This window comes from Corapipo altera, unplaced genomic scaffold, assembly GCF_003945725.1.
Source record: "Corapipo altera isolate COAL_440 unplaced genomic scaffold, ASM394572v1 326, whole genome shotgun sequence".
Taxonomy (NCBI): Eukaryota; Metazoa; Chordata; class Aves; order Passeriformes; family Pipridae; genus Corapipo; species Corapipo altera.
Window position 1 is genome coordinate 1,571,337 of NW_020884945.1, and position 12,776 is coordinate 1,584,112.

At 43.0% G+C, this 12,776-nt stretch overlaps 1 protein-coding gene across 4 annotated transcripts in view; it reads right to left on the minus strand.

Moving 5' to 3' along the window:
• Nucleotides 1–545: 545 nt before the first annotated feature.
• Nucleotides 546–12,776, minus strand: part of TRPC5 (transient receptor potential cation channel subfamily C member 5) — a 93,522-nt gene continuing 81,291 nt past the window's right edge. For 3 of the 4 annotated variants that reach the window (XM_027662407.1, XM_027662406.1, XM_027662409.1), the window contains 4 exons: nt 11,248–11,454; nt 11,028–11,069; nt 9,302–9,391; nt 546–8,612 (listed from right to left, as the gene is read on the minus strand). In XM_027662407.1, the coding sequence (XP_027518208.1) occupies nt 7,878–8,612; nt 9,302–9,391; nt 11,028–11,069; nt 11,248–11,454 (1,074 nt within the window). In that variant the 3' untranslated portion in view covers nt 546–7,877. The remainder of the gene's footprint in view (nt 8,613–9,301; nt 9,392–11,027; nt 11,070–11,247; nt 11,455–12,776) is intronic. The other variant, XM_027662408.1, reaches the window with a different exon arrangement.

Sequence of the window (12,776 nt, forward strand, 5' to 3'; positions counted from 1 at the left end):
GAAACGTATCTCCAGTGCTTCAATGAGATTTGCTTGGAGGACAGCTTTCCATAAGCAAATTATGTTAATACAGTTAGAAGTTGTTGCTTAATGACTCTCTTATGCTATTAGCTATATTGCTGTATATTCCAGTGTGGCCCATGTAGTTTTGCTGGTCTAAGGATATCTTCGGGGAGGAAATTAAAATGAAATTACACTTACTTAGACTTCTTTGTACAGGAGTAATTGCATTCAGGCAACGCACTTTATTTACCAACACTTGTAGTGGTTTGCTCTTTTCTTTTGTAGCCAGGATATAAATTAATATTTTGGGCTTGTTTGGGGTTTTTTTCCCCAGCTAGGTGTTGTCTAGTTCTCGCCCATAAGCACTTGCTCAGATTTGGATGACCAACTTCACAGGAGGTAAGCAGGACTGTGTCATGCCTTTTTTAATGAAAATACCAATAAAGTCTTTATAGAGAGCCCTTAAGTGCTCCTCTGACCACTGAGAGCCCTTGAGAAGTCTGCGCTGCACACGTTTTTAAAAAACTATAAAAGGTCAGATCTGTTGCTGTTCATAAATATTTATTATCAATAGGCAGCTGGAAATGTTACATCTTGAAAAGGTAGAAACACCTTGATTTTCAATAGGCTTACATTTTTGGGAAAAAATTAAATGCCTTTTTTTTTTTTCCAGTTTACAGTTAAGCTAAAAATACACATAAAATAAATAATTTTATCTATTATGTACAATGTTTCATTTTGTACAGGTTATACGAGGGTATGACATGGATTCTGCACTACAGATGGAAGAGATGCAAGTAGAAAAGTACATAAAACTAAGCATTTGTTTTTGCTTTTTGCTCTTGCCCTTTTCTCCCCCTTTTCTCCAGAGGTGGCTATTACCACTTAACTGGCAAATGCTGAGGTCGCCACTCTGTCTTAGATTCTTACATCTAATAGCTCTTTTGCCTGGAAAAAGCTTTAGTTTTTGACCAAAACTAAAGAAGAAGGAGAGGAGGAAAAAAAAAAAGCCTCACCTTTTTTATCCAGTGAAGTAAAATGGTATTTTAAAATATGCTCCGCTGTGAAGCCGTTTCTGTGGTAGCTTTTTTTGAAATGAATATTTGATATTAAAATTTGATTTCTTAAAAAAACCGTTTTTAGAGTCAGCCCGGTCTCTGGGGCTCACCAGATAGAAAACAGAGTACTTAAGCATCTGCTACTGTCTTTTGCTTCTCAAAAGATCCTTAGCCCTCTAGTTCCCAGACCCACCTCATTAACACATTCAGTAGTTTTTTTAAATAACTGTACAATACCCAAAAAATAGCTAGACCAAAAAGTGCCCCCTTGCTGCAAAACAACTATTTATAGTCAAAAGGCATCTCGCTCTGTTGGCTGAAGGTATCACAGTGTTCTGTTAGCTAACGTGCTGAAAGGCCAGCTCCTTGACAGATCACATCTTAGGCCTAAGCACAGCATCTCTTCTGGCTTAGGAGTTACTGCTGAGATGGAAGTGCTTTAAATGGGAGAGGAAAATTAAAAAATCCCCCAAATAACTCAAATAAGCCATGCTGGCAGAGGACAGGGTAGGCAGGGGGAACGGGCTGCACTGGAGCCTGTAGTTGGTGGGTATTGATTGAGAAGGGTCTGTCAGATGGCCCTGCCTTGGCAGGAGAGTTGGACTGGATGATCTCCAGAGGTCCCTTCCAACCCAAACCATTCTGTGATTCTGTTTGTGAGGAAGGAACTGCAGGATCAGTCTGGCTGTTAAAATTGCAAGGGGTTTGAGCTCTGTTAGGAGGTTCTATTGCTGTTATGGCTGGGGGTTGGTTTTGCTTTGCACACCTTAAAAAAAAAAGAGTAGGTAAAAGTATTTCCATGGAGCACAAAATACTATCAAACATTTGGAAGATAAGGATCAAACAAAAAGTAGTTGGTCTGGGTGGAGGCAGTTACGTGAATAGGACAGAAATTACTTGTTCGTAAAAATGGCCTGAAATGGGGAAAGAGTGTGAAAATGAAATTAGATATTTAGGAAATATGCTGATGTGGCTAGCCCAGCGTGGTCCCCACCTCCTCCAGAAAAATCCAGTAAGGGAGGGACTTTATAGCTCTTTCAAGTTACACATTCACTGCAAACTGGGAACAGTTTATTTTAGATGCTTCTCCATTGAGTGGATTTATTATCCACTGTAGTCTCACTGATTCCAATTCATTTTACCATTACATGAATTAGAGTGTCTGATGCTTCCAGCACACCTGGGAAGGTGTGACCAGCCATCTCACCTGCCTCAGCTGGGGATACAGTGCTGGAGGGCCCAGAGAGTCCCTCTTGGGAAGGAGAGGTCCTTGCAGTCCATCCACCCCAAAACCAACTCCAGGGAGTTCTTAGTTAAGTAACAACTTTCATTAATTCTAGGTATCCCTGGTGGTTCAGATATTTTTGCTTATTTTTAGCCATTCTGTGTGTGGAATTGCAACAGAGGTGGGAGGAGGTTCCTGTTTCTTTGGAGATCAGCCTTTGAGCCTGTGCAGAGCTTTCTCACAGACATGTCTGAGGGACAGGACAAGTTAACTTGTTGAAGGAGAACTCAACCAGGAGTTAAACCAAAACTGAATCTCTTCCTGATTAACTGAAATATGCTATTCTTTGGGATTTTGGCCTTTTGGAAAGAAAAGTAGCAATAGCAAAGCAAAGCTGAGAAGTCCCCAGGGAAGCAGAACATACGCTCAATGGTGTAAGAGCAGCAGGTGCCTGAAAACCCAGCAGTCAGATCCTTGCTTATACCATTAGTAACTGTCCAGATATTTTTGTAAGATATCTTACACCATTAGTAATGTCCAGATAGCCAATGCACATTACCTGCAACTCCTCATATTCCTGGAATGGAGCTTAGAATGCTCACAGTGCCCTTACTCTGCTAGTCAAATCTTGGAGCTCCTGCTGCTCAAACCTCACACCTTTATCCTGAGTAAGCACTGAAGAAAATAAATTGTACAGAGAAATCTGAGGGGAAAGCCCCTTTGTAGGGATGCAGGAGACATTCTCCTGCTGTCCAGGATGGTTCCTCCAGTAGCACTGTGTTGGCCACACTCTGCTACCTGAGGTCGGGGCCCTGTTGCTGCCTTTACCCTCTCTTGGGGCAGAACATGCAGCAGAGCCATCCTGCTCCAGTGACACCAGTCACACCCATGTGACTTGCTGCCCTTGCCAGTGATAGGTTGAAAAGTGACTACTATGGAGATGGTGATGTGGTGAAATTTTCCTAAAGCCCTGTTCCAGTATACTGGTGTGCATGTGCATCAGTGCTGGGCCTGTGGAACCTCCCCATGCTTAGAAGTCTGTTGCACCAACCAGTTCTAACCTCCTTAGAAGGTAAGGGTTTATGTTTATATTTGTACGTTATTATATTTATTTAAATATTTTTAATATTTACAGTGGCTGTTTCTGCTAAAAATCACGTTACATGGACTGTTGGAAAAAGGATGAAACACAAACACAGGAAGGTGACATTAAGGGTGAGACATAAGTAACAAAAGCAAGGGTGTCAGAATTTAGGCTTCCAGGGTATGCAGTTCCTGCTCTCTGTCTACTGTAGAAGTCCCCTAAATTCCCTTCACGGGAAACCTTGCTAGTTCCCTACATGGAAAACTATCCTAACGGACATACAGTTAAATCCTAACCTGAATTCGTTGTAAGAAAATAAAAGTACATACTACCACTACGAATATTAACTACTTGCTGTATATAGCGCCTTTAATTTGAAGATCTGAAAGTGCTTATAAATAATGAACTAACCCCCCCTGCGAGGTAGGTAAGTGTTATTATCCCTATTTTACAGATGGGGAAACTGAGGCATTGGAGAGGCCGAGTGACTTGCCCAAGGTCACGGGTGAGTCGGTGGCAGAGCGGGGAGCAGAGCTCAGCTCACCCTGCTCCCCCCTGGCTCTGCCCACTGCCCTCTGCGGGGTCACAGGTACAGGTACAGAGTATTTACATATATACCAGTGAGTGAGGGATGTACCAATGCAGGTACCCAAATAATCTGCACAGATGTGCCAGTTAACGTCTTGTTCCTGAAGCAATTTATATGATCTCTCACCTGAGTACAAACATCTCACAATTCTACTTGATATTCTTAATCCTGGATGGTGTTTGTTAACTTTTTAATTGCTGATGATCCCCATCCCTGGAAATGTTCAAGGCCAGGTTGGATGGGGCTCAGAGCAACCTGGTTTAGTGAAAGGTGTCCATGCCCATGGCAGGGGGGTTGGAACAAGAAGAACTTTAAGGTCCCTTCCAACCCAAACAGCTCCGTGATTCCATGACCATTTGCAGGTGTGCTGCTTTAAAAAGCCAGTGAAAATGACACTGGGCTGGGAGGTGAGAAAAAATGCAACTTGAAGAGCAAGAAACCTAAGGAAAGGCAAGTGGTTGAGATCTCTATTATTCCTAATTCCAAATTCTTTGCATATATTTATGGATTAGTCTTGAAGCCCAGAGAACAAAGGCCAAGTGTGTACCAGTTGGAGCTCAGCTGTGTAAGGTCTTGAACCCAAGCCAAGGAAAAGTTTAACTCCTCACAGGAGAAACTCGATGTCCCCTTGGCTCCTACCCTGCTTCTTGCAGGGACAGCACAGTGGTTGTTCACTGAGAATAACTTTCACTAAAATGTGTTTTCTTTTTGAGCAATTGAAAATGGAAGAATGCTGGTGAAATCTCAAATACTGTAACTGCAAGTGAATTAACCAAAACCGGGGTTGGTTTTTTCAATCAAATGTGTTTTGCAGAAGATACTTCAATTTCCCTCCCCTGAAGCTCCTGTTTTAGCAAAATAATAATTCATCAGCTGCTATGAAGTCTATTGCTACCGCTGGGGATGCATAGATGCAATCACAGAGAATTTTGCCTTTTGGGGGACCAATTTGACAGTTTGCAAACTCCTGGACACATGCATTAATCACAGCCAAATCAAATATTTTTGTTAAATTAAAGTCAGCTCAAACTCCCTCATAGCTGGGAGCAAGGAAGGATCTGAGTCATGAAACAAACCCCCGGGGGAGCCCCAGCTGAGCAGCCATGTGATGTACCTTCCCCCTTTAGCACAGCATTACAAGGGGGTTTGCAGACAGTTTTATCCCTCCTGACACCCGCCCTTTCAGGCCACAGCAGGAGAACATGACTCACACAGTTTGCATGGAAGGGATTTTTACGTTTTTGGGGGCAGCACTGCAGAGTTAATTACGTTTTGTTTTGTTGTCTGTACCTGTTAATGCAGTGCTGTGTTTAAATGACACAATATCATCATCACCAGTAGCAGTGTGCTTGTTCTTAAGACTTTCCACTGTCCAAGGACACAAACTCTGTTTCTGGCACAGCCTCAAGCCCATTTGGTGTAATCTGCATAACTGTACTTGAACTGTTTTCATTCTTACTCCTTACACAGGAAATACCAAATGTATTTGCTGGCCCCATGTCAAGCAGACTTCACAGATCTGCAGGGTGGTTAGGTGAGGCATCAAAGGATTCAAAGCCTTTCCTTCATGCCCCTGCAGCAGCTCCTGCTAATGTTCATCTTTACAGAAATGTGCTCGGTTTGGTTTATTGAACTGTGGGGCTTTAAGTGTGAGCTGCTCTATTACTTTCGGTGGGTTCTCACTGCAGCCTTCCTGCATTGATGGATTTGCTTCTAAGAGACAGGAGTGCTGGATTTCCTCACAGAATGATCACCAAGCTGTTCCTGACCCTTGAATTTTGCAAGTCTCCTTGTGTAGCACAAATGTCACTTTGCTCAGCCTTCCATGAAGGAAGAGGAGATGCAGTTTTCAAAGACAACTCTAACCCTGCAATTAGCATGAAAGCCTGAAATCTGTTGAAACAAAATGCCTTTCACTCTGCCTTTAGCTAACACATCTAGAGGCTTAAATATTTTGGGTTTTACACTGCCTGCTGTTAACAAGACTGGGGTCATTTTACTCTAGGAATACAGAAACATTTTTGAGTCTCTGCTCCTAGTTGCTGATTTTTCTTGACACCAGGGCTGTATTGTATTTTGAGGTCTGTATTGGAAACTTCCATGAGTCCAGTGTGTTGGCACCTGCAGCTCTGCTTCAGGAACCGGCTGCATCATTCACATTCCTGCTTGATTTCTGTGCTCTGTTGGGCCTGTTACATGAAGCTGCACAGGTGCCCAAAGGAAAAACCCAACAAGGTGGTTTTCCTTCACAAAAGAAGGGAGCCAGGTTTAAAACCTGGGCAGAGTATCCAGCTGCAGGTGTCCCAGCAACCCTTATCCCTCTCCTCCCCATCCTCCATGCTGCCACAAGAGCTGCTAGTGCCCCTTGCTGGTAAAATCTGACCCACTGCAGTGGCAGGAGTAGATTTTCCAGCATTCTGCTTTTCCAAAGGCAATTCACAGCTCAGTTCACAGATGAGGTGATTTTTGGCAGCCGCCCTTGGGAAATGCTGCAGCTCACATACCCTCTCCTGGGAACACAGCCCTGCACCAGGGCAGGAACAAAGCCATTCCTGAGCTCCTCCTCAGGACTTGGTTCCTCCAAGAAAGCAGCTGACTAATAACAGCTCTGAAGTGGTGGTAAGTGTTTCTTAGCAACACTGCAGAAGAAAGTTCAAGTATCACATTGTTAAAAATAAAATTAAAAAAACCCCAAACAAACAAAAAACAAAACACAAAACCTAAAAATCACTGTTAAGAATTCAACCATTTTGCCCTTGATGAGGTTGTCTTCTCCCTGCTCTGATGCTCCTTGGAACTAAAGTAGTGACAGTGGTAAGCCACAGACACTACCACTACCACAACTGGGGAGATAAAAGATGCTACCTACTGCCACACTCCTTTTTGCTGCACCTCAGAAAAGGAGCTGCAGAGCCATTCTGTGCTGCTGATGCAGTTTGAGCCTCTACTACTTAGGCTGCTTTTGAGAAATGCAGCTCAGGGGCCCAGGGAAGATGATCCCTCTTAGCCCTTGCCATACACAGGCAGGATGGTTTTCTCCCTGAAGCCTGACATCCATCAGAGGTACAGCAAAAAGTGAATGCAGTGGTGGAAATAAGATTAGGAATTGCAAAACAAGGGCAAGGCTTAGAGCTGGGCTTTGGTTCAGCCAAACTACACATAGGTTTGTATTTCAAGCAGCTATGGCTGGTTTGGGGTCAGTTCATCTACACAGAAGTTGGTAGCAAAGCCAGGTGCTGGTCCCCACTGTCAGCCTAACTGGAAGGTCTTTCTGCTCCCTAAAAGGCAAATTAGGCAAATTAGGCAAATAAACAAATAATAACATGTTCCAGCTGGCTGATCAAAGGGGTCTCATATTCAATAACAATTTACAATATTAATGTAATGACCTGAAAAAACACGCACAGCCAAAAGAACAAGAAGTCATATTGCTTAAAGGAAACAAAGAACAGGCTATATGTTGAAACCCTTTTTAAAAAGATTTTAAATGTGGTTCTCATCCTCCTGCTCACCAGCTGGTCGTGTTGATGAGGAAAACTGAGCAGGACCCAGAGCCAACGGTGTTGGACAGCAGGGAAACCCACCTGTGGTGGAATGATGGTGGGACCACTGGAGAAATCCTTTCCTCAGCCACCAGTGCATCTGAAGTCTGTGGGGTCTGAAGACTAAGACTACATCTGAAGGGATTCCTGTGGTTTATAGTGACCTTATAAATGGTGAAACCTTTAGTTTAGTATTAGCGAGTGTAAAAAAATAAATTAAAAAATGTGCAGATGGTTATAAAATAGGCTAACATAAGTGTGTTTACACTTTTTTTTCACCTGTGGACAGAAAGGGAACAGTAATGCTGAATCAGATGAGAGCAAACAATTACCAATTCTTGGGTAGGTTTTCCAGTGAGTGTTAAGATAGTTTTACTTAGAGCCGAGTGGTAACGTGATCCTCCTGTCCATCTTTCCACTGGTTTATGAACAAGTCACAGGCCTCTCCCCAGGAATCAAACACGTCCTCTGACGAGTCTATAAGTTTGGAATTAGAGGAACAAATACTGGAAGCACAGTGAAGGGAGCTGGCACAAACCACAGGACATTCCTTGCTCTGTCCTGTGAGTCTTGTGTTCCCACTGTAGGCCACCTCATTGAGGTTAATTTCACTTCTGGAACAATTCTCTTCTCTCTCTCTGTCAATCTGAGAATATTTAATGTCTTTCCACATGTAGTGTGGCTGAATAATTCCATCTGAAATAGTGTACATGGGTTCTGAACTGGGTTCAGGTACGTGTCCATTCATCTTGGAGAAGAGCAGGCCCAGTCTCTTGAAGGATTCCTTCTTGGAGCTGGAGAGTCTCTGAACTCTGTTTCCATTTCGGACAAAGGAGCGCTTACTGATCCCATTGCTTTTTGGCTTCTCTTCCACAATATCGATCCCAGACATGGTTTGAATCAGGGCAGATACATTGAAGTCCTTTTTTTTGTTGGCTACATTGAAAGACACGCTCTTGGCTCTGGATTTTTCTCCAGCACCGTCCTCATTTGTTTCATCCTTCTGGGACACCTCTGTGCTGCTGGTTGAATAACTCCTCCTCTGGGGCTTTCTGTTTCCTAAGAGGTCAAGAACCTCATAGCGAAAACTTGAGATGTCCTGTTTTAATTCCTAGGGCATGAGGAGAAACAAGTTACTCTCGGCAGCTTTATCTGACGTGAATGGTCACATTCCCTCAGGAGAGCTGGTCAGTTGTGTCAGTGGCTGATATCAAATCACACTTACAAGAACACCACATACACAAACAATAATGTCTTGGTAAGCCAGGGAATTGGAGACCTCACATGGTCTTTGTCACCAAAGGCTGGGGGGACTTGGTCTCATTGATCAACCTCCTCTGCCCACCCCGATCCCCCAAAATGTCAAATAAGACAGTTATAGAAGAGGGAAGGCTGCTGAAATGCAGAAATATGGCAGGAATCCTGTTTAGCTGATAGGCCCAACTTGAATTTTGTTAATGAGTGTTAATATTCAATAAGCCAAACTCATTCTTTGGCTCTGTCTGCATTAGGATTAGGAACATGATGTTGACACAAATCACATATACTTCATTCCTACCCTTTTCTAACACTTTTGTTGAAATAACATATTGTATATTAAAATCTGGGAGGTGATCATATGAGAAGACACTCAATAATATTCTCTGCTCAAAATCCCCCACATGCCTATTAGATATATTCCCAGCTCCAGTCATAGTCCTATTTCCACACATTACAAATCATCTTAATAATTTAGTGCAAACTCTGCAAGTGGCTATTTGAATTAATATAATAAATTATTATTGAGGAATAATAAATTACCTTGAAATTTTCTTCAGTTAAGCCTTCGTTGGTTTTGGAAGTCCTTATCATTGCTGCAACATATCTTTTCACAAGATTTCTTATCACTTCCTGGAATAGGAAACAATCCAAGTGATTCAACTGCTGGCTCAGCCCAAACTGTTCTTATTGTGTTTCCCTGAGCTCTTACAAACAGCAGCTGTCCTGGCTCTGCTGGCTAAAACCAAAACCACTCACCATTAGAAACAGAATGCTTCCTTTTAAACAGAGCAAACCTTGGGAAAGGTTGATACACCTTCCACCTTGGATGCTCAGTTGCTGGCTACAGGTTAAGCAGGTGTTTTGTCCTGGGGTTTGTATATGTAAAAATTGTGGAGAAAAAAATTCTTGCTGTTCTTCGATGTGCTCAAGCCATTTGATCTCAGCTGCTGAAAGTATTTACAATCACCAATCTCATGTGTATATTTTGTGTATCCTGACAGGCTAAATTTGGCATTTGAAGATGTTTATAAAGTATTTGAAAGCCAAGGAGGGCATGTTGGCAGCAAATGATGTGAAAAGCAGCCAGGACCCCATGGTGCAATGGGCATTCACCTCAAAGCACATCTGCCAGCTGCCTCTGTTTGCCCTAAAGGCAGGTCAGAAACTCCCTTCAAGGTGGCTGCAGTGTCAGTGGGCAGCACTGAAAGGACTGAATCACACCCTCAGTGACTTCTCCAAGGGCTCTCACTCCCCTGTGTTACCTGGGATGTTGGCTACACTCCGTGTTTTTGGTTGGATGAGCTCCATTTTGCTCTGTTCATGTACCTCCCTGATGGCTTTACTGAGGCAAAGTGGTACTTTGAGCTTGAACATTTACCTGTGCCAGCCAACATACACCAAGGCTCTCTGTGTATGTTCCATGGACAAACTTGCCCTTCATTTCCTCCACTTCATAAACAGGGATAACAAGTCTGAGCGACACCAAGCATGAAGATGGTTTTGCTGGGAGGTTTTTAAGAAATCCCACTGTTGCTACCCATAACCTGTGCTCTGAAGTCAGAAAGCATCTGTTGTCAAAGGTGACTAATTATGTTAACAATCAACTTCAGATAAAAGTACTCTTCAAAAAGTAGGAGATGTCTTAAGTAAGACAAATTACCAATGTCTTTTGGCAGTAGAGCCTAATGTATCACCTAACATTCTGCAGAATTTTTTTTCCTTCCAGCATGCTGGCATAATACATCCCACTGAATTCAAGGTCTGAAGCTGGTGTTTTTAATAAAGTTTCATCCATTTGTAGGATGGCTTTAATGAGTCCTTGATGACAGGCAGGCTGAGAAAAACCAGCAAGATTCAACAAAGGAACCATTCCTTCTTTCTGAGCCATCCAAACCAAAAGCAAATCCCAAACACTGTTTGAGTTAGGGATGCTTTACAAAAAAGAGCAGGAGAGGAACAATTCAAGAGTGTAAAAATGCACAGAAACAGTTTTAATTGAGAGGGCAACAGGGATGTCACCTTTGCTTCAGCAGCCAGACTGATACCTGGCAAGTTTTCACTGCTCAAGGGGGCCAAAAGGCAAGGAGAGATTTACTGAACCATCTACCTCCAGTGAGGAAATGTTTTAATCTGTGATAAGCAAAATCCTCTTAGAGGACCTACACTCATCAAAATATATTCTAGAAGCAAGCAAGAATTGAAGTGTCAGAAAATGAGCAGGAAGAAAGAAACAGCGAGTAAAAACTGTACATGCTCAAGAGTTTACCTGGTAATGTTGATTCTGAATCAGGTTGTCAGCGTGTCGTTCCTGGAAGGAGAGAGACACGGGTGTGTTACCTGTCTGCTCCAGTCTTTAGAGCTCCTAATGGCTCTTAGCAAGTCATGATCCAGCAGCTGTCTGCTGCCCCAGCAGAGCAGTGGCCCTTGTGATCCTAAACATGCACAACACCCTCAAAAAATGAAGTACAAACCCACGAGCTCCTTACTGTGAATGTTTTGAGGTTTTCATGCCTCTTCTGTTCATTGTCAGAGTCATCTCCTGGGCACAGCTGGTTGTGGATCCACTTGCAAAGGTACCAGACTGACTTAGGACTGGGGACAATGTTAAAGGGAGGGGGCAGAGTGGCACCTTCGTCGAAGTAACTCATCCAGAGCTTCGTCCGTGCGAACTTCCACTCAATGTCTGCATGGTCCTGTGAGGGAAGGAGAGAGACCATCAACAGCTTCAGGCAGGTTTTCCTGCAGTGAATACCCACAGCCTAGGAGGTGACGTGAGCAATAAAGGATTTCTCCAGCTGCAGGCAAAGCAGCAATGCTTCTTCCATCTCCCTTGCTGGGGGTGTGCTTAAAGAACTGCTGCAAAATGTAGCTGGAGTGTAAAAATACCAAGCACTGAGAAATGAGAGGACAGCAACATCCAGCAAAGAGAATTTCAAGTGCTAAACCCCATCTTTGTCCTTAAGAGGTTGTGCTTATTCACACAATACAAGTTCACCAATACGAAAGTTCCCCAAGAAGCACAAAAACACATTTCTTAGTTTACTTTTTGCTAACACTTTCATTATCAAAACCCATCGTTTCTCATGCCTAAATCCAATGAATTCTCATATTCTTTCCTGGAAAAAGATCTTTAATAATGTTTTTTGATTTGTTTTTTGTAGCATCCATTAATTCTGCTCTTATGAGGAAGTGACACATTTTATGTGTGCCATATTTTACATCTTGCCTCTGCATTATCCTTCCAGAAGCTGGGAGACATTTTACTGTTAGGTTGGTGGGTTTTTTACATTATATTATCACTGTGATAGCTTGCTTGCTCTAGTGCTTTTCATCCCAACAAAGTGAAGGTGGGAAGTTCATAGCATCATTTTACAGCTGCATGGAGAGGCACAGGGTCTATACAATCCCCAGGAAAGGAATACAGAAGAGATTGATCTTACAGACTTCAAAACTGGGCTCCCCAAATCATCTGTCTGCAATCGAGTCCATGGAGCCAACGGGCTGTTCTGCCCAGGAACAAACTGCACATTCCCTGAACATCACGGCAGAGGTAGCTACCTACAGCTGGCACTCAGAGAGATGCTGCAGCAATTCAAAGCAGATCTCATGCTGATGGTTGTGACATTTTAGCTGTTTGGCATTTGCATGAAACAGTATCTGACATGAGATTAAACCAAAGCCATGATGATTCAGGCTAAGTAACAGTGCAAGGTGGGAGAAAAGGACAATGCGGGTTTTTAATTTTACAAGGAGATTTCAACAAGGATGGAACAAGCAGCTTATTGAGTGAGGGATGCTCGGCTGCAGCTCACAGAGCCAAGCAGTGAAGTGTAGAACAGGGAGTTTAATAAAATATGGCTGAACATCATGCCCAAAAAATGACTACACTGGCTTTCTGGCTACACTCCAGTGCTCTGACACGGGTAAAATATGCTCACATTTTGACAGTGAGGTGCAGCTGAACTCCATTTTAGTAGTGCATTCAAATTATGCACAGCTCTCGATTTAAAAGGAC